The following is a 25,494-nucleotide window of genomic DNA, read 5'->3' on the forward strand; positions in this document are numbered from 1 at the left end:
TGCTGTTCAGATAAATACAAACTCTGAGCAAGTCCCTATGATCAGAAGTTGTTACGCTAAATCCTTGCTATGTGTCGTCCCACCTCATCTTCTCAGTCACCCTACCAGCCACCTGCTGTCTTTGTCCCCATTTTCCTGGATGAGGAAACTGAGGATTGGTGATTTTAGCTAAAGACACCAGCTTGTGAGTGACAAGATCGAGGAGCTGAACGCAGGTCTGGCTGTCCCCATTATTGCCCTCCGTGATCGTAGTCAACTCCAGGGGTGACGCCTGCGGAGCAGCTGACTGCAGTAAGAACGGAAAGTGGCTCCCGTTAGCGATTATAATATCCTTCATGGCTGCACACAGGCACCCTGGTGTTGAAACAGGGAACTCTGTGTCCCATGAGGGCAGCGCCCATGCCTGGCTTGTTTCCCATCACCCAGGAAGGTGCCTGGTCAGCGTTGACTGGGGACCAAGATAAAGCAAAATGACAGCTTTTAGACGGCCGGGGTCATCAGAGTGTGATCCTTGCAGACTTGTGCACCTCAGATGTTTCAGGTCCTGCATAGAATACTAAGCATCTAGTTTTTGATACTACCACTCGACATTTCCCCATATATAAACTGGCTTTCTTAAATTGAAGTCTAGTTGATTTACAGTGTCATGTTAGTTTCAGGTGTACAGCGCAGTGCTTCAGTTATACATACATAGGTGAATTTATGTTTTATTCAGATTCTTTTCCCCTATAGATTATTGCAAACTATTGAGTATAATTCCTTGCGTTATAGAGTAGGCCCTTGTTGGTTATCTCTTTATATATAGTAGTGTGTGTATATACTTATCCCAACCTCCTAATGTATTCCTCCCCCCCTTCCCCTTTGGTAACCATAGTTTGTTTTCCATATCTGTGAGTCTGTTTCTATAAACTGATTTTTAAACATTAACTTTAAAAAAATATTAGTAAGCCTTAAACTTTCTGTGTTGCTCAGACACTGTTGGGAGGCCAATAAATTTATATAATGTTTCTGGAGGAAAACTTGTCGGTATATATCTAGTACTTTCAAAACAAATATTTTGACCCAGTAATTTTTCTTTTGATCAAAGATGTAGTCAAAGACTTATATTCTAAAATAATCCTCACTGCCATACACACACACACTCACACAGATATCCTGTGTCTACCAGTAGGAGAATGATTGAGTAAGGTATTGTAGAGCTTAGATTATATGTGGTGTGATATTATCCAGCCACTAGAAATGAAGCTGTTAAAAAAAATTAAGTGATGTGGGAAGCATATAAGCACACTCAGTCCTGCCTGGCTCTTTGCAACCCCATGGACCACACAGCCTGTGGAATTCTCCAGGCCAGAATACTGGAGTGGGTAGCCGTTCCCTCCTCCAGGGGATCTTCCCACCTCAGGTCTCCTGCATTGCAGGCGGATTCTTTACCAGCTGAGCCACAAGGGAAGCCCAGCAATGAAGTTGTTGAAAAGAAATTTAGTGACATGGGAAACAGAATGTGAACCTCCAAAAGCTGTATACAAATTAAATCTGTTATGTTTTGGCTTATGTTCTTTAATATTTATTTATTTGGCTGCAGCATGTGGGGTCTAGTTCCCTGACCAGGAATTGAACCTTCTGCCTCCACAGCATGGAGTCTCAACCACTAGACCACTAGGGAAGTCCCAAGCGATTTTTGTTTCCTTCTTTTTTGTTCATCTGCATTTTCTACAATGTTTTACTTTATTTTCTTACTGTACTGGGTCTTCGTTGCTTTATTTGGCTCCCTCTCTAGTTGTGGTACAGGCTTCTCACTGCAGTGGCTTCTCTTCTCGAAGAGCATGGGTGTAGTTGCAGCACGCAGGCTCAGTAGTTGGGACACAAAGGCTTAGTTGCCCTCGGCACGTGGAATCTTCCCAGGCCAGGGATCCAGCCTGTGTCCCCTGCCTTGGCAAACGGATTCTTAACCACTGGATCATCAGGAGAGTCCCTTCTACAAACTCTATGATGAATTTGTGTTGCTTTTGTAATACAGACCCTAATAGGTTACTTTTAAGTATCATCTTTAAAGTTTTGAAAATAAGAGGAACCTGTGTCTGGCATCCTTGGTACATGAGGTTCCCCTCTTAGGTCTGTGCTTGTTTTTCCCCAGACCCCTGAGAGCACCTTGGGGAGCAGAACCTCCTTCCCTGGAGATCTCCAGGCCCACAGAGAGTGAACAAGACACTTGGGGACCATTTCAGAGAAGGGCATCAGCCCCTGAGAGGTCCTGGAAGCCCCAACCCAGGAAGTGCCCCAGGCTGCTACCTGGCTGGCTTGAGAGCGCAGCTCTTCACCCCATGACTCATCCAGAAAAGGGTCTCCTCTTCACTCCTTTGTTTCTGCCTCGTTAATTTCTGTGCTGGATTAAAACGTTTCATCTCCTGCCTAGCCTGTAAATAGAAAAAGGCTGTTTGGTTTGGTTTTAATAAAATTAATGTACGTGATAAAGATCAGCGTGGCCCGCAAAGCCTAAAATATTTCCTACCTGGGCCTTTGTAGAAAAAGTGTGCTGACCCCTGACTTAGAGCAAGGCTGTGCGCTGGATAGACCAGTCAGGTCCCCGCCCACTGTTTACTAGCCCAGAATTGATCTTGGCCAGGTTCCTGGCTCCTTAAACTCCAGTTCTGTTTCTTCATCCATGAAGCAGGGGCAGCGACAGTACACAGGTTTGTTTGCCACAGGGCTTTTTTTTTTTTTTCTTCTGCTTCTTCTATCTGAAGTTGCAAGAACCTGAGTCGTAGGATGGCACCTGTGACTCAGGAGTGGGCCTGTCGACCGTTGTCCTTGTCCGGGGCAGTGTTCCTGGCATGGAGTCTCCCGCTCATGACCTGGCTTCACCATCTAGCCCAAGAGATGGAGTGCATACCAAAGACACTGAAAAGCCCACATACTGCAGCTTAAAATAGTGTGAAGCTGGCAGCCACCCAGCACACTTGACCTCAGTGGAAACGAAAAAACTAAAAGTCTGACTTCAAGTGAGGAGGCTTGGAATTCAGAACCTTGAGCCCCGTCATTGTCACGTGACCGTTTTAAATGGCAGCTTCTAACTGCCTCTCCCTCTTTGAACTGCCCGCACCTAGAAGACGTGGCCCATCACGGGGGGCCAGTGTTGACGCGCAGACGCACCCTGTTGTGTCGGTAGCCTAGGCTTGCTCCCAACCCGGGGGTCAGGGGTCCTGAGCAGCGGGAAGTTCTTGGGAGGCTGGAAGGCTGATCTGAGGGTCTCAGATCAAAAGGATGATCTGAGTGCTTCCACGATCTGAGGCACTCGTGGAAAGGGTGGATCCTCTGGTCCAGCGGGGAGCAGTTGTCGGAGCGGCCCCCCGTGGCCCTCCGCTGCCGAACCGTCTCTCGGGGATCACAAAGGTAATGCCCAGCAGTGACTAGTGAGGGGTCTGACACCCCCCCGGGGGGAGGGCTGACCCTGTTTGCCAGCTCCACCCAAGCCTTCTTCAGCCGTCCCAGCAGTGGTGTGTTTTCATTGTCCCTGGAGACATACTGGAGAGTATGTCTAGCCTGTGGATGCCCCAAATGTCCAAAAATTCACTCCCTGCCCCCCCTCCCTCAGGAGGAATTGTGGGCTGTTTATAGCTTCTGCTTGGTGTTGAGAATGTTTCTTTTTCAAGGTTTATGTATGTATTTTATTTTGATGTTGGCCGTGCTGGGTCTTCGCTGCTGCGAGCACGCCTTCTCCAGTTGCAGCCGGTGGGGGCCACCCTCCGTTGCAGTGTGTGGGCTTCCCTTGCTGCAGAGTACAGGCTGTAGGTGCTCGGGCTTCAGTAGGTGCCGCTCCTGGGCTCTTCAGCACAGGCTCAGCAGTTGTGGCTCAAGGACTTAGTTGTTCCAAGGCACGTGGGGATCTTCCCAGACCAGAGGTCAACCTGGTGTCCCTTGCATCACAAGGCCGACTCCTAACTACTGGACCCCCAGGGAAGCCTTGAGAGTGATTTTTAAGGTTAACAGAACGACATGAAGTGTGCTGGTTTGTCTTCCCAGGTTCCCCAGCAGAAGCCTGTGCTCACCCCAGCCCAGCGCAGCAACTCACCACCGTTGGCCGGGACCGAAGAATGCGGAGGGTGACTGCCTCCGGGGGCTGTCGCTTTGCACAGAGGTAGGCCTTCAGCCTCTCCCACTCAGGTGTCGCCCTTACACACGGACCAAGAAGGAAGTATAGATTTTTCTTTTTAGGTGAAATGATAGAATCTTGGTTGTGTGGGTTTTTTTTTTTTTTTTCTTTTTTGAGTCTCATAGAAAGACGTATGCGGATGAAATGATGTGATATCTGGGATTTGCTGCACAAAGGAGGAAGTGGCAGGTTGAGATTCAGCAAGGTTGGCCATGGATTAATTGTGAAGCCAGGTGATGAGTGCTTGGGGGTGGGTTACACACTTCTGTCTCCTTCTGCCTATGTTTGCATTTTCTGTACGTTCCAAAGAGCGGGCCAAGAGTCTGACCCACTTGGGTTTTGGCCCCAGTCCTGGAGCTCCCGTCTGCAAGACCTGGGACTAGAGGTGTCCTGTTTAGTCATCTATAAAACGGGGAAAGCCACACCTCTGAGATGGCCGGGGAAGCTTTCAGGGGAAGAATGCGTGGAAAACACTAAGTTTGGCCCCTCGTCAGCACCAGTCACTCCTGTCTGGCGTGGAGTCTGGGCCACTTCACCGTGGGCAGATCTTTTGGGGTGGGGTGGGGCTTGCAGGAGGGCGCTTGGGGGGTCCACCTCCCTCTGGTGGTTGCACAACCTCTGCCTTTGATTAAAGCACCGTTGGCTTCTCCTGCATCTTTGATTGGGCCCTTTTTCTCGGTAACAGTTTGGAGCTAGAGTCAAAAGCCAGGTTCCTGGGTACAATTTCTGCTAAAATATTGGGTGGCGGCAGCATTTACTTATTTATTTTTAAACGTTTTCTTTCTTTCGAGATAATTATAGACTCAGAGTAAGTTGCCAAAAACTGTGCTGGGAGGTTCCCTTCCCCACGGTCCCCAGTGGTACCGCATCTCTGGTGTATCCGTAGTACAGCGTCATGACCAGCAGAGAGACCGGTACACCAGGGAGCTCATTCAGACTTCACCAGTTTTACTCGCACTCGTGTGTGTGTGTGTGTGCGTGCACGTGTGTGTGTTCAGTTCCAGGCAGTTTTCGCTGGTGGCTCAGATGGCAAAGGCATCTGCCTGCAATGCAGGAGACTTGGGTTTGATCCGTGGGTCGGAAAGATCCCCTGGAGAGGGGAATGGCAACCCACTCCATATTCTTGCCTGGAGAATCCCATGGACAGAGGAGCCTGGAGGGCTGTATTCCGTGGGGTTGCAAAGAGTCGGACACAACTGAGCAACTAATACGTACAAATGCATACAGGTCCATGTCACCATCACCACAGTCAAATACAGAGCTGCCGGCACACCAAGGAGTTCCCTCCAAGGAAGCATCTGCTTTTCAAACTGAAATAGCTTTTTTCCCCTTCTGGTTTAAAAAAGAGAAGAATTAGTTAGCAGGCAGTGAAGATGGCGGAGAATGGCGGTCTCGCCGGCGAGAGCAGTGGGAGCGGCACGGGGCAGGGGTGTCCACAGAGCGGGTAATCGCTGGCTTCAACCGTCTTGGGCAGGATCAGCGGGGCCTGGCGTCCAAGGCCGCTGAGCTGGCGATGGAGTTGGATGAGCACAGCGCAGTGACTGATACTCTGAAGGAGGTAGCGATGGAGTTGGATGAGCACAGCGCAGTGACTGATACTCTGAAGGAGCTGGCGATGGAGTTGGATGAGCACAGTGCAGTGACTGACACTCTGAAGGAGGCAGATGAAACCCGCAAGTCCTGCCTCATGCTTGGAGGGGTGCTGGGGGAGCGGACCATCCAAGAGGCGCCGCCTGCCTTGGGGAACTACAAGGAGCAGATACAGAAGATCACAGAGACGCTGACACAACAGCTTCAGGCAAAGGGAAAAGAACTAAATGAATTCTGGGAAAAGCACAACCTTCGTCTCCTGGGGGAAGGCAAGAAGCCAGCAGCCAAGGAAAACTCAGAAGGCGCTGGGGCTAAGGCCAGCTCAGCCGGCGTGTTGGTCTCCTAGGAACCAAAGTCTTTGCATTGTTTTCTACCCTGATTCCCACTTCGAATTTCTCTTTATTGTTATTATTATTTTCTCTGCCATTGTAATATTTTTTTGTTAATTAAATGTTTTGGTCAGGGAAAAAAAAGAGAGAATTATGCACAGAAGAGCGTCAGGATGGAAGTTTGCCACAATATCATCAGCAGTTTATTTTACTTTATTGTTACTGTCGTTTAGTTGCTAAGTCATGTCCGACTCTTTCGTGACCCCATGGACTCTAACCCTCCCAGGCTCGTCTGTCCATGGGATTTCCCAGGCAAGAATACTGGAGTGGGTTGCCATTTCCTCCTCCAGGGGATCTTCCTGACCCAGGGATGAAACTCGTATCTCCTGCATTGGCAGGCAGATTCTTTACCACTGAGTCACCAGAAACTGAAGTGAAGTTGCCCAGTCGTGTCTGACTCTTTGTGACCCAGTGGACTGTAGCCTCCCAGGCTCCTCTGTCCAGGGGATTTTCCAGGCAAGAGTACTGGAGTGGGTTGCCATTTCCTTCTCCAGGGGATCTTCCTGACCCAGGGATCGAACTCAGGTCTTCTGCATTGCAGGCAGACGCTTTACCGTCTGAGCCTCCAGGGAAGCCCTCTATTTTGCTCCTATACCTTGTACTTTAAAAAGTATATCGTCTGAGTTTTGTTTTTATAATTGTAAAAAAAACACAAAAAACAAAAGCAACAACCACACAGCTCTTATGAAATCTGTCACCCAGTTACACCACCGTTGGTGCTTCAGCGAACATCTTCAGACCCCTTCCTAGCTTGGTTTGCCCGCCCTTCTCTGCGACTTTCTCATTCTCAAATAACATTATCTGGAGGAGCTGCTGCTCTGACTTCCTCCTCTAGTATCTTGGAGTTTAAAGATTCTTCTGTAAGTGGGGTTTCTCACAGGAAGTGAGATAAGTGGCCTTTGGGTCACCTGGCCTCTCTGAAGCTCTTGAGAAGAGGGAGCTTGCTTGCTCAGAGAAGAGCGCAGTCCCCTTCTGGTTTTGCCTTTCTCCTTGGTTTTCAGCCCTGGCCTCTCTACCCTGCCCGCTGCTGCCCCCTAGTGTAGAGTGGTCTCCAGGTCAGGGAGCTGGTGTCTCTCAACAGGACTGCAGTTTTAGATTCCCTAACAGGCAGCTCCCCAAATGCAGGAAGCACCCTTGTGTCTTCCCTATCAACAGTTCTCATCATCACACCCAGCGCTTGAATTCTAATCATCTCCCTGCACTTGCTGTCCCTGGGCCAGGCATTTCGCTGATATTTCCTTAGTGAATCTTCTGAGCAACCCTTCCGGAAGGTGTTATCTCCTTCTCCAATCGTCAGGCGAAGAGGGTGAGGCTCAGAGCAGTTAAGTAGCTTCTCTGGGTCACCAGCAAGTACGTGACAGATCTGGGGCTCGAGACCCAAGTATGCACTTAACCCCTCAGCCTCTCCTGCCTCCAGCCGGCAGGGGCTGCCATTAACCCAGGATCCCTTGTGTTTCCTTATAGGTGAGCCCGGGCCAGCATGGGGGACTCCAGGGACCTTTGTCCTCATCTTGACTCGATAGGGGAGGTGACCAAAGAGGACTTGCTGCTCAAATCCAAGGTAAAGGGTCAGACTTTCCGGGACCGAGGCCCACACCCAGGGCATCCCCCGCCTCCACCACATTCCTGGGATACAGACATTTCTGAAGCCGCGGAAGCACTGGCTCCCAGCAGTCTCAGCTTGGCCTTTTATGTAAATGGAAAAGCTGGCGTCTGTTCAGGAGGCCTTCCGGGGCTGCGTCCTAACAGCCATTAATTACCACGTAGACCATCCATTTGGGAGCGCTGATGCCCATTAGTGGCTGGAGCAGGTGCAAGGCGGAGAGTCAGGCTCCGAGAGTCCACGGGCTTTTTGCACACTTGACCTGAGGAGGGCTCAGGGAGGTTCAAAGAGAAGAGGTGGGCCTCTGTTTTTTTTTTTTTTTTGTCTATACTGTGGCTTGCAGGGTCTTCGTTCCCTGACCAGGGATCCAACCCGTGCCCCCTGCAGTGGAAGCTTGGAGTCCTGACCGTGGGACCCCCAGGGGACTCCCAAAGGTGGGCCACACTGAGTAGGGAGGATGTGCTATTTGTCTGTTTGTTAGATTAAAAACAATTTAAGTAGGTAACGCTTTCACATGGTTCAAACTGAAATGATGTAAGAAGAAAAATGTCAGGGAGTCCCCCTCCCACCCGTCCTGTGCTCACCCTCTCCATCCCACCCTCCAGACAGCCACGAACGTTGGTTTCTTTTGTATCTTTTCAGAGTTTGCTTATGGGAATACTTATTTTTCATTTCCCCTCTATTACATAGAAAGCAGTGTACTGTAGCTGTTTTGGTAACGTGCTCTGTTCGCCTGGCAGAGTATCTTGGAGCTCTGTGGTCTCAGCACATGGGTCTCGTGGTCTGTCTTAAAGCTGCATCATAGTTCACTGTGTAGACTCCGCAGCCGATCCTCTGTGGGTGGACATCTGGGCGCTTTGCAGCATTCTGTCTGTACAGTGTCCTCGTGTTCAGGGGCAGGGCCGTGTGGAGGGGCCATTCCCAGGGGTGGGGTTGGGTCAGACTCCTAGACAGATTCCTGTGTCTTCTTTCCAGGCACCTAATGCTGGTTATTCAGCCTCCCTGCACCAGCAGGTGCTGGGTGGCTTCTGGCCTGAGCTGGCTCAGTCTCAGGTGTGATTCTTCAAAGTTCCTGTGGCTTCTTTTGAAGTCGTCTGCTACTGAACCAGGTTCATCTGCTGATTCATAGCAAGCCAAACGCTGAGACACCGAAGTTTGCAGCAAAGAAAGGGTTGATTCACAAGTGAGGAAACAGGAGAACAAGCCTCAGATCAGCCTCCCAGAAGGCGAGGGTCTTGGAATATTTATGGGATGAAGAAGCAGGATGGTCTTAGGCATGGGGAGAGATGAGGTCATCAGTGTTCTGCACAAGTGTGTCTGAGTTATGTGTTTCTTCCTAGGATGCATGTTCAAAAATGGAGGTGCTTAGCATGATCTGAGGCTGAAGTCTTGGGCCCTTTGACATCAAAATGTCATTTATCAGACACTTACACACACTCAGTTTTAGGGTCAGTGGTCCCAAACAGTCTTAGCCGGCTCGAACTGGACAAGACTCCAAGTTTCTGAAAAAACAGCTTAGACCCCTATTACTATAGCAATGTATACATCAGAGCTGTTATCTGTAGGGGTGATTAAGGAGTCTTGTGATGTATAGACTAGGGGTTTTTTACCCAGCTGTTCCATTAGTTGCTGTTGTGTAAGACAAGTTCCATTTCTGTTCATCACCAGTTTCTGCTAACCCTGTAGAGGATGGTTTCAGTGTGGTCAGGAGGAAGAGCAGATCAAGGCTGTGGTGCATTTGCCCCATCTAACACTGGTCTCTTCCTGCGTCTGCACAAAGGAATAAGTGAAACAAACTGAGAGTTTCTTGGGAAATCTGAGAGCAGGGAGGAGACGAACAAGGTGGGAAGAGGGAGGCAGAACCTGGGAAGATCGGGCTGGGACATGGCAGCCTTTTGGAAATCTACAAAATGAAACCAACGTGGTTTTAAAATACCCAGAAGGTGCAAGGATTGAGCCGGGTATCTCACAATGGAGGCAATGCAAGTGGCTGAGAAACTCTTGAAAAAAGGTGCTTGATTTCCCTGGTGGTCAAGGATTTGGCCAGGAAACCAACATGGCACCGTTTCAGATGCGCACGGCACAAACTGCTGTCACTCAGGGATAGGGAGGAGGGGCGTGGACCCAACGTTTGCAGTCAAGTTACCGTGACTGCAGGGGTTCAGTTCCCGTGCTCGGAATGTGTCTAGGAGCAGTGTGTGTACCAGTTACAAGACACAAATACAGCAGTGTTTACTGAGCATTCTTTGTAAAAGGAAAACACTGGTGGTCAAACGCATATCTACCAGGAAGGGAATGAGTGAAACAGTTGTGGCGTCTGTACCCGCAGTGTGGGCCCCCGTGTACTTATCGCAAAGAATGAGATGGGGATCTCTGTGTACAGACACACAAGGGTGGCCCTAAGTAGGTGACAGAAGCCTGTTACTGAGAAGTGTGTACAGTGTGATCTCATTTTTACTAGCCAAAGGTATGGAGGGAAATACTTCAAGTTATTACAGCATGTATATATTATATATAATACACTACATATTATGTACAGCATATATGTAATATATGATACATTATGTACAGCATACATATATACAATATATGACACATATACAGCATATATGTTTTATATATAATATGCTACACATTATATGCAGCATATATGTATTATATGCAATATAGGACACATTATATACAGCATATATGTATTATATATAATATATGACACACATATAGCATGTATTATATATAATATACTACATATTATATACAGTGTATATGTGTTGTATGTAATATGCTACATATTATATACAGCGTATGCGTCATTTAAGTTGTTGAAATAAGCACATAATACTTTTATCATTCATATGACTGAAATGAAAAAACAAATTTGGGAAGATGGGAGTGAACTGTGAAATCAGAAAGTCACAAAAGAGATGACAAATTTGGAAAGGTCAGGAGTAGCAACTTTGAGTCTATCGAGCAGACTGGTCTCCTGCCCCCTTAGCATCCTTGGCAAGAGACCCTAAGACACAGACTGCAAACCTCAGCCCCACTGATGGGATGAGCTGCGCCTTCTCAACCTTGCTGAGAGAGCCATGTTCAGGATTTTTACAAACACAGCCAGAATCTGGGCTTAGTGGAAAGAAGTTCCCATGGAGGCCTAAGGGTCGATGTGGCCACCCTTGGGAGGAGACTAGACCTTTCCCGTAAGTCTGATGACCCTGACTCCTCAGCTGATAGTGCTTCTGACAGTAGGGTCATGACCTCTCCAAACCTCCATTTCTCATCTGTAAGAAGGGGGTCTTGGGACCTATTGCAGAGACTGTGATAAGGATTACATGAGCAAGGTCCAAAGAACTTAGCTGGATACCTGGCTCATTATGATCCCTCACCAGGGATCAGCTCTGTAACTGCTGCAGAGACCAGTGCTTAGAATTCATCTCACAACTGGCAGAGACACACTGGGTATTGTGAAAGCTCAGCTGGAAACTGCTGTTCTAGAGAGGCACAGAGAAAATTACTTAGGACAGTTTAAATTATAATGAAAAGACCTTGAAATATAGTGAGTTAAATGAGATAGGAGTTTGCTTTTCTCATTGAGCAGTCCAGATGTAGGTAGCTCTGATAGAGTGGATCTGTCATTCTCAACACATGCCTTTCACCTCCAGGTCCAAAGTGGTTACTTGAGTTCCTGCCATCACATCTGCATTCCAGCCAATGGAAACAGGAGAGAGACCAAGGGTTGTGCAAAACTCAGAAGTGGCACATGTCACTTTTACTGTTACGCTATCGACTAGAACCGAGTCCCATGATCACAGTGGGGGCTAGGACACATAGTCTGTAGCTCACTGACCATGTGCTCAGCCAAAATACGTAGATTCTTTTATTAAAGCAGGGAAGAGAGATATCAGTGGACCAGAAGCAGGCTCTGTCATCCTGATCAACAGATACCTGGGTGTTTCTGTGGTCAACAAATATACTGATCTGATTTGTACCATACTCTGTGAAGTCGCAGGGGTAGGCAAAACAGACCATCCCTCCTTCATGGAGCCCATAGTCTAGCCGGGCAGAAAGGCTTAAATAAATGAGTGTCATAAAGGAACTGGCAGTCCGGAGTTGATGATAAGAACGTGCAAGAGAGAAAGAGGCTGATATTCCCTGGTTTACGCAGAGAACCAATAAAGCTCTTGACACAGGGCTTGTATTGCTCATGAAGGCACAGGGCACCCTCTCAAGAGGCTGAAGGCACAGGGCGCCTTCTCTAGGGAGTCTTGGAAACCCGGGCAGGAGAGTAAGCGCGACGGGTTTCTGCGCTCCATCAAATTAGCCGGAGAGAGAGAGAGAAAGAAAGAAAGAAAGACACGGGGACCCAAGCTCTGATGGAGCAGAGTGCTTTAATGGTCTTTCTGTGAGTATATATAGGCTATGGTACAAGAAATTTCTTTCAACAATGATAAAGATCAGAAAACCAAAAGTACAACAACCGTTACCAAGGGAACAAGGGATAATAATGGTCACAAGGTCAGGAGACAATCCATATCCAAGAAAGAGGATCGAGACTGGGCAGTTTTGTCTTAAGGAGAATGTTTACTGAAGGAGATTCAAGCCTGTCTCATCGTATGACCTCAGTCCTGAGAGCTGCGTGCAGTTCTACTCGCTTCTGGCAGAAGCTGATAAGCAACAGAGGATTTATGAGAAACAGCACGTAGGAATCCTCCTGTTAAACATTCCCTGATAAGCTTTAAGTGATTGTATTGAAAATGTTTTTTCAGGCACATGAAAAAACAAAATTCGAACAGTAAAGCTTAAAGTGGCCCCGTGGGCTGGAATCTCTGTGAGGCAAAGCCTCTGGGCTGAGTCTGATGGCTCATGTCCTGTGGCCACTCACACCCTCCTCTTGGTCTCTTTCCCCGCCTCACACAGAGCACCTGTCAGTCATGCGGGGTTTCTGGACCCAACCTGTGGGCCTGTCTCCAGGTAAGTTTCCTGCAGCTGTTGGGGCCCTGGAGCTGGGTCCAGACTCTGGGCTGGGAATACCTGTCCTCTGTGGGCGTGGCCTGAAACCTTGGGCAGGGACACAGGGCATGGATGTCTCGGGTGTGGTGCCCAAGCCAAGAGGGCCCCAGAGTGTGTGAGCCCCTGGGCTGCCTGCCCTTCCAACCATTAAAGATGAAGAGGGAAAAGCTCTGGACTGAATGAGCCCATCAACATGAAGGGGAAATTTCTGTTCAGCACGTGCATATGAGACGATGTAGCATCTTGGCTGTGAACCCTGGCACTTGTTAGTGGCAGTCAGTTCCTGGGCTGGGGCTTCCCAGGTGACTCAGTGGTACAGAATCCACCTGCAGTGCAGGAGACGCTGGAGACAAGAGTTTGATCCCTGGGTCGGGAAGATCCCCTGGAGGAGGAAATGGCTACCCACTCCAGTATTCTTACCTGGAGAATCCCATGGACAGAGGAGCCTGGTCGGCTACAGTCCATGGGGTTGCAAAGAGTCAGATATGACTGAGTGACTGAGCATTCACCCACCCAGCCACACACACATACACACACACACCCCTGGGCCAGTTTGGGTCTTCGTTTTGCCATCTATAAAGCAGAGGCCACAATACTGACGACTGCCCCCGCCTTGTGGACCACCCCCCTTAGGGTAGAATTTGGCAAGATGGTGCCTGTGATGGCCTTAACATGGTTCGTGGCCCTTAGACAGTGTCCAGTAAAATCTGGTTGTGATTATTATGCTCACGCAAAAGAGTAACAGTAAATGTGTGAACAAGTGACGATTTTCTCTGAGGGGGGCAGAATTACAGATAATTCATTTTTCTTTATAACTTTGTAGTGTTTTCCAACTTTGCCACAAGTATATATCACACTATATAATCTTACTAAAAATTTCTTTGAAAACAAATACAAGGAGAGACAAAAAAAGGCAGCAAATGGGCACAAAGATCACAGTTCAAGTCTCTTAGCAGAAGGCACAGGAGCCTCCGTAGGGCTCTGGCCTCGTCCTTTGGGGCCTGTTGCTCAGGGTAAACTACGCTGCAGGACATGGTCTGGGGCCCCGGGGACGGCAGGAAGTGGGGGTCATGGCCCTGCCTCCTGGGAGCCCACAGACGCCCCCCTAGAGACCGAGACGGAACCCGACGCAGAAAGTGACGCCGCCCCTCTCCAGCTGGTGCATGGCTGACCACTGCTCAGGGTGCACCAGCGCTCTTCTGCAGTGAAGCCGTCTGACAGCCAGGGCTGGGTGGAGACCACAAGCTGGGCCGTGGGAGCTGGGCGGATCTGGGGGAGGAGAGTGCAAGGCCAAAGGCAGGTCACCACGGGGCACGGGGTCAGCACAGGGCCCCCGGCTGCCTCTGCCCGTTCAGCGTCCCCGTCAGAAAATGGCCATGAGGCCTAGGCTCCCCCCGCCCCCACCAAAAGTGTGGCCCTGCCAACTGGCCCATCAGGAAGTGGGGTTTTGGTGGAAAAGGGGTGAGTGGAGGGAGGAGCAGGTCAGGGCACCCAGCAGCCAGGCCTCAGCCCAGGGCCCACCGCCCGTCTCGCTCAGAGGCGGGGCAGCTGTGTGGCGGCCAGCCGTGCCCAGTGCACACCTTGGGTGTGCAAACCGGCAGCCGGGCCTTGGTCCCTGGGGTCCCGGGGTGGCAGCGGGGATACCCCCTCACGGCGTGGCCCTGTCTGTCCTCTCGGCCCCCCGCCCGCTCCCCTTCCATCTCTCCCCAGGTCTCCTGCTCCTACGTTGGCTGCGGAGAATCCTTCGCTGACCACAGCACCCTGCACGCACAGGTGAGCGTGGGCCCTGAGGTCAGACCCCAGCTCCAGCCGCCCCCTGGCTCCACTCGCCTCTCTGGGCCTCGGCGGTTGTGTGTGTAAAATGGGAACAGTCATGGCAAAGAAGGAAGAGAGAAGGCAGCCGCAGCCCTTGGCAAGCCTGGCTGAGGTGGGGGGAACAGAATCTGAGATTCCTGAAAATCTGATATTTTCCCGAGCCCGTGTAGCTGAGGCAGGCCTGCGGCACCTGGTAGGCCAGTGTGTTCTCCTTCCTCTGCACCCTGCCCTCTAGGCGAAAAAGCACAACCTGACGGTGAACCTGACCACGTTCCGGGTGTGGTGCTACGCCTGTGAGAAGGAAGTGTTCCTGGAGCCGCGCCTGGCGGCCCACCCGCCTGGCCCCGCGCCCAAGTTCTCAGAGCAGGTGAGGGGGCGCAGGGGCCAGCCGGCGGCGAAACAAGGGCGAGGGCAGGGCAGTGGGTCCCTGACAGTGTCTGTTCCCACTCCCGAGTTTCCAGGTGGCTCTGAAGAGCTCAAGTCAGCTAATGCCCGCTGAGCCCCAGCCCTGTCCAGGGTGGTGTGAGGGCTCAGGATGCAGAGGTGACTGGGGGTGGGTAGGCCTTGGGGGTGCCCTGGGCCAAGGCCGGCATGGGAAACACCCGGACACCCTCCCCCCAGGCAGTGCACCAGGCCAGGAGCCATTCAGGCCCTTCGAGGAGGCGGGTGGGAGAGCCCAGCGTGGAGCTGACCCTCAGGGAGGGCTCATTAAATCAGCATCTGAGCCTCCGGAGAGGCCTGACGTGTCTGGGTACAGTGCTGTCTTTCCTCCATGTTGACAATGATGGTCACATAATAGGTGCTCAATAAATGTGTATGGACTATGTTTGTGGACTTAAATGATCAATATATATGAGTTGTTTTGTTTTTGTTTTTGTTTTTGTTTACAAAAAAGTCTATAAAAAAGTATATACAAGTCCTGTTTTGGATGTGTGTGTGTGTATTAACAGTTTAAATGCAACAGAGATATAATAATCAACAGTGTTTGTCTCAGAAAAGTTGGGCTGCCTGTTGTTTTTTCTTTGTTTCTATTTTTTTCTCAAATTTGTTATAAATAAAATATTATTACTCATTACTGTAAGTAAAGCACAAGCCAGAGAGTTCTTAGGGCAAAGCCACCAGTTCAGTTCAGTCGCTCAGTCGTGTCTGACTCTTGGCGACTGCAGCACGCCAGGCCTCCCGGTCGGTCCATGACCATCTCCCGGAGTTGCTCAAACTCATGCCCTCTCTTAACCACCATGTCCCCTGCTCAGGTGGGCTGACTGAGTGGCTAGGGGTCTGGGCTTCTCCCCCGACACCCCAGCGCAGGGCCCGTGCCCAGCCCCTCTCCCCCCTCACCTACTAGTCTTCCTGACTTCTCACCCTGGTTCTTGGACGCAGGACTCTCCGCCGCCCTCCCACCCTCTGAAAGCCGTCCCCATCGCTGTGGCGGACGAAGGAGAGTCCGAGTCGGAGGACGACGACCTGAAGCCACGAGGTAACAGCCCCGCGAGCTGTGCCGCCTGGACAGGTGGGGCGGCGTAGGGCGGTCTCTGTGACATGAGGGCTTCCCTGGAGTGCAGCCCTGGGGCCCGGCAACCCTCAGCCATGCCTCAGCCCTGTGCCCCTGGGCAGGCCGGCTTCTTCAACCCGGGTCGCTGCCCTTGCTGACTCGGCAGGTTTCCCGGGCAGGTCCTGGGGGCTCGGGAGCCACGGCTCCTCTCCGAGTGCTCATGGTCCCCCCTCTGTGTGTGCTGGTCCCCAGGCCTCACGGGCATGAAGAACCTCGGCAACTCCTGCTACATGAATGCGGCCTTGCAGGCTCTGTCCAACTGGTAGGTTTCGCCTCATCTGGGATTTGGGGGGCCCTGGGAATAGCAGCTGCCGCCCCCAAGTTGGGGCGTGTGTGTTGCTCATAGAAGCCTGGATGTGGGTACACATCAAAACGCCCCAAACCACACCTGCCCTTTGACCCAGCAATCCCTCCAATGGGAATTTCTCCTAAAGGAGGTACCAGTACCCAGAGAGGTTGAAAAAGCTGTCTGTGCTGTTCCTCACCCTGCCATTTATTGGAAACATGTTAAAGGCCCATAAAAATCACAAATTCAGTACAGACCAGCTTTACGGTGAGTTCAGGGAAAAATGGTGCAGGACAATATTTACTGAAACGGGGAGGAGTTCAGAATATGATAAGTAGGAAAAGGTTGTGATCCTTTATATGGTGCAGTCCCATTTTGGGGGTGAAAATATTTTTTTCCATCTAAGACACCCTCTACTCCCTGAGGCTGGGCCATCTCCTCTGCCTGGCACTCAGGGTCTCACACCTACTAAGGGTTCTGTGTGTGTGTGTGTGTGTGTGAGAGAGAGAGAGAGAAGGAGGGCAAGGATGGGGGCTCTGCATGCATAGAAAATTCTAGGAGGATATCTTCAGAGTAGCTATCCCCACTCATGGTAGGATTAAGGTCAGTTACTATTGTTTGCTTATCTGTATTTCCTAATTTTTCTACAATAAATGACTATTTCTTATGTAACGAGGTAACAAAAACAAAGAAAAAAGAAGCGAGGGAGAGGCCTTCAGGCTCAGGAAGGTTTCTAAGCAGCGGCCGATGAAAGGAGGGGTGATGCTTCCTCTAATTTTTACACAACAGTCTTTAAAGAAAGACCTTATCTCCAGTGCATTCACATTCTACGGTGGGGGGGTTAGGACTTCAGTGTATGAATTTGCAGGGGGATACAATTCAGCCCCATAACAGGTGGGGTCTGTCAAGTCACCTACAGGTATTTATGGCTCTGGGGGGCCCTGGTATATCCCCACACAGGACAGGTTTTCTCCTCCAGCCAGCTCTTGTAAATGATGCCGTGTACCCTTCTCTTCTTTGCTGACCTGGCTCCCTGCCCCCTCCCCCAGCCCCCCGCTCACCCAGTTCTTCTTGGAGTGTGGAGGCCTGGTCCGCACAGACAAGAAGCCAGCCCTGTGCAAAAGTTATCAGAAGCTGGTCTCTGAGGTCTGGCACAGGAAACGGTGAGTGACCGAGTCCCCGACCTCTGGCAGGGGCATGGGGACAGGCTTTCTGTCGGGCCCCTTGATGGAGCACTTCCGGTGCCCTCAACCTCTCGCCACCACAGGCCACACTTTCCCCTGTGTCATGCTTACGGGGGCCCTTCCAGGTACAGGTCACAGCCAACTCTGGCTCGCAAACTGGGGAAACTGAGGTTCAGGGAGATTCAAGCGTCTAGCCCAAGATAACACATCTTGTGAAAGGCGCAGCAAGAACTTGAACCTGGCATTGACTGCAGCTGGCAGCGCTTCAGAGCGTGTGTGCTGCGGTCTGGAGACACACGGTGACCACTCCTAGGTCTCAGCCACATCTGTGCACATTGAACAAGGTTTCAGAAGTGGTGGCTGACACTGACCAGGGGCTTTAGCTCAGTGTAAAAGGAATTTAAAGACCAGATGCTTGGGGTAGATCCAGGAAAACGTTAACATTGGGAATAAAGTGAGTGCATCAAAATATATTAAATTAAAAGCAGATTATTAAACAGCATGATGCAATACAGCTCCAACTTTAAGCCACGTTCAAGTGTTTACCTGCGTGTAATTTTGTGTCTGCATTGTCCAGGAAACGTCTGGAAATCTTCATGGTCATTATCTCTGCAGGATGCTGCTAGTGTTGATGATTCTTTGCTGTGCTTTCCTGAAATTTTGTATTTTTTTTTCCGAAATTTTCTGCTGTTGAATAATGAACATGTATGACTTTTGAAATTAGAAAGCAACAGTAAATATTTCAGAATGAGAACCATTTTAAAGGAGGCATGTCACGGGCTGGCAGGACGTGATGCTATCCTAGTCAAGAGCTGACTAGGCCTGGCTGAGCCATGACTTGATGTTTTCTTTTCCTGACCTTAGAGATGTGCAGACCTGCTGGGTCCCTGGCCGGGCCAGCACCGCCCGACATCGCGGTAAACGCCACACAGAGCCTGATCTGGCCATCATGGTTGCCCAGCTGCCCTCGCAGGCTTGAGTAGCTCAGAGCAGACCACCGCCTGTACTAACGGATTTGGTCTTCCTACAGCCCCAGCTACGTGGTTCCCACCAGCCTGTCCCATGGGATCAAGTTGGTCAACCCAATGTTCCGAGGCTATGCCCAGCAGGTAGGCCATCTGAGCTGCCCCGGGGGACACCCAGGGCTATAAACCAAGACCAGTGTGGAAAAAACCAGAGGTCTGCTTTGCCAGACGGGACTCCTAGACCAGACTTGCTGCCCGAGCCCTTTATGGGTGCAAGGACCTCAGAGCCTCCCAGAACCTGCTGGTGTTCTCCCCACTTGACAGGTTGGGAGACTGAGGTTCAGCAGGCAAGTCCTTGCCCAGTGACCACGTATCAATTACATAGCTGGCACAAGGCAGAGGGGAGAGTTGACCTCAGGCAGCCTTGATTCTAGGCGCATGCATCTCTGACCACTCACATAGGCCTGTGCTTTCTCCTTCCCCGAACCACGGGCAGAATTTCACTCGTAGTAAACTAGACATTTTGATGGTAAGTTTTTGTAAATCTAGAGAACCCCTCTGGAATCAGTGGTATCTTTCTACAGCATAAAACATGGACCCACGGTGAAGCAGAATGCAGCCACATGCTGCCCACTGCCCCAAGCTGACTGTTCAGGTCCTACCCCAGATGGGGGTTTCACTGCTGGGCTTGCAGCCGGGGCTGAACCTGTTTGACATTCTGCTGATGAAATCCACCCAGAGCCGGCCCCCTCCCTCAGCTAGAACTGAGAAATCAAGGCCCCTCTCTCCATGTCGGCGACCTGAGGCTTTGGGTGTGCAGCTGGCTCTGGCCACTGCAGAGTCGCCACCTTGTGTGGGTGGGACTTGGGCCCTAGGGGCTGCTTCTGACATCCAGGTCGGGGACTGTGAGGGACAGGACTGGACTTTGAACCCAGTGGTCCCACACAGGCACCAGGGGCCCCCAGCTGCCCGCGGCCTGCACCATCATCTTCTGACCTTCTGAAGCACCTCCTGTGTGCAGCGTGCCTGCCTGAGCCAGTGGGCAAAGCTGTGCCAGAGGCCTTGCTGCCCTGGCTCCCCCTGGGCTTGCGACCTCATCACAGAGTAGTCAGGGTCACGGCAGCACTGCCAGGATCAGAGGCCCAGCCAGCCTGCAGTGGCAGCTGTGTTCTGCCCACTTCCTGTCCTGGCCACTGAGTCGTGTCCAGGCCTGTGGGACGCCTGTCCCTCCTGCCACAAGTCATTGGAAGGCGTGGGCACCAGGGCTGGCAAAGGGCCAGAGGAGCAGAGAGCGCCAGAGATGGGTTAAGATTGTTGGTGGCCTGGCCTGCCGGCTGGCGTTGCTACCCACAAAACTCAGCCGGGTGCTCACATGCATACACCCCCACAGCGTCACCTGTGTCCTACTCAGCTCCGTGCTTACTCTCACTTCCCCTCCTTTTGGGAACAAGGAGACTTTCATGGCTGAACGCTTACATCCGCTGTCTCCCATGCTCAGTCAGAAGCAGGGCTGGAAAGCAGGAGCCTGGAGACGGGCAGACCTGGGTCACCCTGTCCACTCTGCCACTTCAGAGCACGAGACCTGGGAGGGGTCGGCTGGCCACCCAGCCTTTGCGTCCTCCTCAGTAGAAGGGGTGGAGAAGGAAATGGCAACCCTCTCCAGTATTCTTGCCTAGAGGATGCCATGGATAGAGGAGCCTGGTGGGCTGCTGTCCATAGGGTCGCCCAGAGTTGGACACGACTGAAGCGACTTAGCACGCGTGCATGCATTGGTGAAGGAAATGGAAACCTACTCCAGTACTCTTGCCTGGAGAATTCCAGGGATGGAGGAGCCTGGTGGGCTGCCATCTACGGGGTCGCACAGAGTCGGACACGACTGAAGCAACTTAGCAGCAGCGGCAGTAGAAGAGGGTCAGGTGGGCCCTTCTGGGGAGGGCTGCCCATGCTGAGGCCGCCCTGGAATTCCAGGACACCCAGGAATTCTTGCGCTGCCTGATGGACCAGCTGCACGAGGAACTCAAGGAGCCCGTGGTGGCCACAGCGGCGGCGCTGACTGAGGCGCGGGACTCGGACTCGAGCGACACGGATGAGAAGCGGGAGGGTGACCGGAGCCCCTCAGAGGACGAGTTCCTGTCCTGCGACTCCAGCAGCGACCGCGGCGAGGGCGACGGGCAGGGGCGCAGCGGGGGAGGCTCCCAGGCCGAGGCGGAGCTGCTGATGGCGGACGAGGCGGGCCGCGCCATCTCCGAGAAGGAGCGCATGAAGGACCGCAAGTTCTCGTGGGGCCAGCAGCGCACCAACTCGGAGCAGGTGGACGAGGACGCCGACGTGGACACCGCCATGGCCGCCCTGGAGCAGCAGCCCCCGGAGACGCAGCCCCCCTCCCCGCGGTCTACCAGTCCCTGCCGGACGCCAGGTACCAGCCAGCTGCGGGAGCACCGCGGCCCTCTTGGGCCGCAGCCCTACCCTGGGGGGTTTAGACGGGAAAGAATCTGCCTGCAGTGCAGGAGACCTGGGTTTGATCCATGGATCTGGAAGGTCCCCTTGAGAAGGGAATGGCAACCCACTCCAGTATCCTTGCCTGGAGAGTCCCATGGACAGAGGAGCCTCGTGGGCTACAGTCCATGGGGGTCGCAAAGAGTCGGACACGACTCAGTGACTAACACTAGGGGGCTGCTCTCCCACTAGACCTGGCCTGTAGGTGAGCAGTCAGGTGAATAGCATGTCACTTGGTGAAGGAGTGAGATAGGAGCCTTCCCCGAGTTCAAGCCCCCAGCGGGAATGGGCAGTGTGTGGACACAGGTCCTGTGTAGGGGCTGGGGAGTGGGCTGGGCTCAGGACAGAGGAGACGTGGTGGGTTCAGGCCTTGGTGCCCTTCGGAGGTGCTGGAGGTCTTCTTGACCAGGCTAGGGGCTGGCTCAGCTGCCCAGCACTGTCCCCCTCGCTCCGTCCGCCCCTAGAGCCGGACAACGAGGCGCACATGCGCAGCTCCCGGCCCTGCAGCCCCGTCCACCACCACGAAGGCCACGCCAAGCTGGCCAGCAGCCCTCATCGTGCGAGCCCTGTGAGGATGGGGCCGGCCTATGTGCTCAAGAAAGGTTCGGAGGAGCGGGCAGGTGGAGAGGGGAGGCGGGCAGGGCCTCCCATCCTGGAGCTCGGGCAGGGGGCGGGAGCGGGGCGGGTGGCGGAGGTTGCGCCCCTGGTGGTGATGTTTGGTTCGCGAGCACTTGCTACCAGGGGCTGTGCCAGGCGCCCTTCACGCGGTGTCTCTGAGCCGTCCTAACATGGCTGGGACACGAGTTGTTGCTGGGGGGGCTCCCACAGACCCAGGAGGTGGAGTGGGAGCTGGTCACGTGACTCGTACAGGCGTGACCACCCAGCGCCTGCCCCTGGCGCCGGGCAGGCGGGCGGGGCGGGGCTGGGCGGGGCCTAGTCCCAGGTCTAGCCCCAGGATGTGGTGCCCCCAGCCCAGGTCCCCGGCAGCCGGCGGCGGAAGGAGCAGAGCTACCGCAGCGTCATCTCGGACATCTTCGACGGCTCCGTCCTCAGCCTCGTGCAGTGTCTCACCTGTGACCGGGTGGGTGCTGCGCGGGGAGGGGAGCGATGCACAGGGCTTCCCACTCAGCTTGGGGCTGGGGCACTGGCTCTCCGCCCGGTACCCCCCGACCCCTGCATTTCTCTAGAGGCAGGCCCTGGTCCTGGGGCTCCCCGTGTCCCAGGACTGGGGAGCTGGCTCTCTGCCACACACCTGTCATCTGGCAGCTGGGGTTTGGGGTCCAGACCTGGGCTCATCTGGGCAGGGCCGAACCCTGGCAGATGGAAAGCCAGGCTGACCTTCAACCTTCCCCCCGTCCCAGGTGTCCACCACTGTGGAGACATTCCAGGACCTGTCACTGCCCATTCCTGGCAAGGAGGACCTGGCCAAACTCCACTCGGCCATCTACCAGAACGTGCCGGCCAAGCCGGGCGCCTGCGGGGACAGCTATGTGGCCCAGGGCTGGCTTGCCTTTATTGTGGAGTATATCCGACGGTGGGTCCATCTCCCTGCCTGCTGGAAGATAACCACCCTTGACCTGGTCTTCCTGGAGCTGGCAGCCTGATGGGCCAACAGACCTTTAACAGCAAAATACCAGCTTTCACAGGGATGAGGGTGTAGTTCGGAAGGGGCTTGAGGCTGAAGGATGCTCGTGAGTTAGCATGTTCTGTGGCCATATTGAGGTGGCCTGGTGTGAGCAGGGCCATAGATTGGAAGGCAGTATGATGGGGAGAGTGACCAGGTGGCAGCTAGAAAGGAGGGCAGTGGCTGAGTGAGGGCCTGGCCCTGCAGGGAGAGCCGGTGGGCTTTCTGGAGCCCCTGTGTGTTCCACGAAGCCTGCTTTACCCTCCTGATGTCAGGAACCTGTGCTCTGCCCTGAAGACAGGCCAGCATGGCCAGGGCCTCTTCACAGACAGCGAAGGCAAGACTCAGGGGGAGGTGACGTCACCCTCGCAAGGACACTGGCTGGTGGTCCCAGGTTTCTGGCTCCAGACCTCAGCTCAGACCATGTGCCAGGCCAGGCTGCCTCTCTGGATCCAAACAGACCTCAGCCCCCCAGGCCCCCAACGTCTTACTCTTGCCAAGACCCTGGCAGCACCCCCCCACACTCGCTTTCTGTCTCTGTAGGTTCGTGGTGTCCTGTACCCCTAGCTGGTTTTGGGGGCCAGTCGTCACCCTGGAAGACTGCCTGGCTGCCTTCTTTGCTGCTGATGAGCTGAAGGGTGAGTGGATCGGGCGGGAATGGGGCTGGGGGGCTGGGTCAGCATACGGTTCAAGGTTCCGGGACGCACTCTCAGCGTCTCACCCCTGCCTGCGGACTGGGTCTGGGACTGCACACTCTGGCAGCCCCACCAGCCTGAAGCTCTTAGGGGTTCCCCTGTTTTCCTTTCTTTACTTATTTGGTGGGCAAATTGGATAGCATTCTTTAATTTTGCGTTTCCTTGATTATTGATAAGCTCAGACATTTAAAAAATACTGACTGTATTTCCCATTTTGAAACTTCCCGTTCCTGTCCTCTTCCTGCTTTTCTGTTCAGTGATTGGCATTGCGTTAACCTTTGGGAAAACCCCTTTTAATTTTTAAGTGTGGTAAGATATGTATTCCCTTCTGGAGAAGGGAAAGGCTACCCACTCCAGGATTCTGGCCAGAATTTCATGGACTATACAGTCCATGGGGTTGCAAAGAGTCGGACACAAGTGACTTTCACTTAAGACATACATAACATAAAATGTAGCGTTGTGAGTACTTTTAAGTGGTCAGTTCAGCGTAGTGTTAACTATATACATACTGTTGCGCACCCAGTCTTCAGAACGTTCTCCTCTTGCGGAGCTGAAACTCTCTGTCCCTTAGATAGCCGTGCCCGGTCTCCCCTTCCACCCGCCCTGGGCAACCACCATCCTACTTTCTGTTTTTCTGAACGTGACTATTCTACTTGCCCCATCCAAGTTGAATCATACAGTGTTTGTCGTTTAGCAACTGGCCTGTGTCTCTTAGCGTAACGTCCCCAGGGTTCATCCATATTATGGCAGGTATAGAATCTCCTTCCTGTTTTAAGGCCGAATAATATTCCATCATTTTGGATAGACCGTGTTTTGTTTATTCATCATCTTGTCAGTGGACCCTTGGCTTGCTTCCACCTTTTGGCTCTTGTGAATAACGCTGTAACGAACAGGGATTCACAGATAACTCTTTGAGACAGTGATTGCATGCCCTTTGGTTATATGCCCATTAGTGGGATTTCTGGGTTATTTGATCATTCTCAAAATTCTGGCTTGCTTGAAATTCTCCAAGCCAGGCTTCAACAGTACGTGAACCGTGAACTTCCACATGTTCAAGCTGGATTTAGAAAAGGCAGAGGAACCAGAGATCAAATTGCCAACATCCGTTGGATCATCAAAAAAGCAAGCGAGTTCCAGAAAAGCACCTATTTCTGCTTTATTGACTATGCCAAAGTCTTTGACTGTGTGGATCACAACAAACTCTAGAAAATTCTGAAAGAGATGGGAATACCAGACCACCTGACCTGCCTCTTGAGAAACCTATATGCAGGTCAGGAAGCAACAGTTAGAACTGGACATGGAGCAACAGACTGGTTTCAAATAGGAAAAGGGGTACTTCAAGGCTGTATATTGTCACCCTGCTTATTTAACTTATACACAGAATACATCATGAGAAACACTGGGCTGGAAGAAGCACAAGCTGGAATCAAGATTGCTGGGAGAAATATCAATAACCTCAGATATGCAGATGATACCACCCTTATGGCAGAAAGTGAAGAGGAACTAAAGAGCCTCTTGAAAGAAAGATAGAAGCATCTGAATGCAGAGTTCCAAAGAATAGCAAGTAGAGATAAGAAAGCCTTCCTCAGCAATCAGTGCAAAAAAATAGAGGAAAACAACAGAATGGGAAAGACTAGAGATCTCTTCAAGAAAATTAGAGATACCAAGGGAACATTTCATGCTAAGATGGGCTTGATAGAGGACGGAAATGGTATGGACCTAACAGAAGCAGAAGATATTAAGAGGTGGCAAGAATACACAGAAGAACTGTACAAAAAAAGATCTTCACGACCCAGATGATCACGATGATGTGATCACTCATCTAGAGCCAGACATCCTGGAATGTGAAGTCAAGTGGGCCTTAGAAAGCATCACTACGAACAAAGCTAGTGGAGGTGATGGAATTCCAGTTGAGCTATTTCAAATCCTGAAAGATGATGCTGTGGAAGTGCTGCACTCAATGTGCCAGCAAATTTGGAAAACTCAGCAGTGGCCACAGGACTGGAAAAGGTCAGTTTTCATTCCAATCCCAAAGAAAGGCAATGCCAAAGAATGCTCAGACTACCGCACAATTGCATGCATCTCACACGCTAGTAAAGTAATGCTCAAAATTCTCCAAGCCAGGCTTCAGCAATACG

The 25,494-nt window shown here is 52.0% G+C and overlaps 1 protein-coding gene and 1 pseudogene across 3 annotated transcripts in view; both read left to right on the forward strand.

Moving 5' to 3' along the window:
* The window catches only part of USP20 (ubiquitin specific peptidase 20), a 44,341-nt gene that overhangs the window by 5,819 nt on the left and 13,028 nt on the right, over positions 1 to 25,494 (forward strand). For 2 of the 3 annotated variants that reach the window (XM_027556551.1, XM_027556552.1), the window contains exons 2-15: positions 4,021 to 4,135; positions 7,594 to 7,690; positions 12,647 to 12,700; positions 14,450 to 14,512; positions 14,790 to 14,921; positions 15,935 to 16,031; positions 16,299 to 16,368; positions 17,442 to 17,555; positions 18,607 to 18,685; positions 20,510 to 20,957; positions 21,502 to 21,639; positions 22,009 to 22,118; positions 22,399 to 22,571; positions 23,205 to 23,299. In XM_027556551.1, the coding sequence (XP_027412352.1) occupies positions 7,610 to 7,690; positions 12,647 to 12,700; positions 14,450 to 14,512; positions 14,790 to 14,921; positions 15,935 to 16,031; positions 16,299 to 16,368; positions 17,442 to 17,555; positions 18,607 to 18,685; positions 20,510 to 20,957; positions 21,502 to 21,639; positions 22,009 to 22,118; positions 22,399 to 22,571; positions 23,205 to 23,299 (1,654 nt within the window). In that variant the 5' untranslated portion in view covers positions 4,021 to 4,135; positions 7,594 to 7,609. Of the gene's footprint in view, positions 1 to 4,020; positions 4,136 to 7,593; positions 7,691 to 8,075; positions 8,167 to 12,646; positions 12,701 to 14,449; positions 14,513 to 14,789; positions 14,922 to 15,934; positions 16,032 to 16,298; positions 16,369 to 17,441; positions 17,556 to 18,606; positions 18,686 to 20,509; positions 20,958 to 21,501; positions 21,640 to 22,008; positions 22,119 to 22,398; positions 22,572 to 23,204; positions 23,300 to 25,494 lie in introns of all 3 variants that reach the window. The other variant, XM_027556553.1, reaches the window with a different exon arrangement.
* LOC113901743 lies at positions 5,484 to 6,322 on the forward strand (annotated as a pseudogene).

Source organism: Bos indicus x Bos taurus, chromosome 11 (assembly GCF_003369695.1).
Source record: "Bos indicus x Bos taurus breed Angus x Brahman F1 hybrid chromosome 11, Bos_hybrid_MaternalHap_v2.0, whole genome shotgun sequence".
NCBI lineage: Eukaryota > Metazoa > Chordata > Mammalia > Artiodactyla > Bovidae > Bos > Bos indicus x Bos taurus.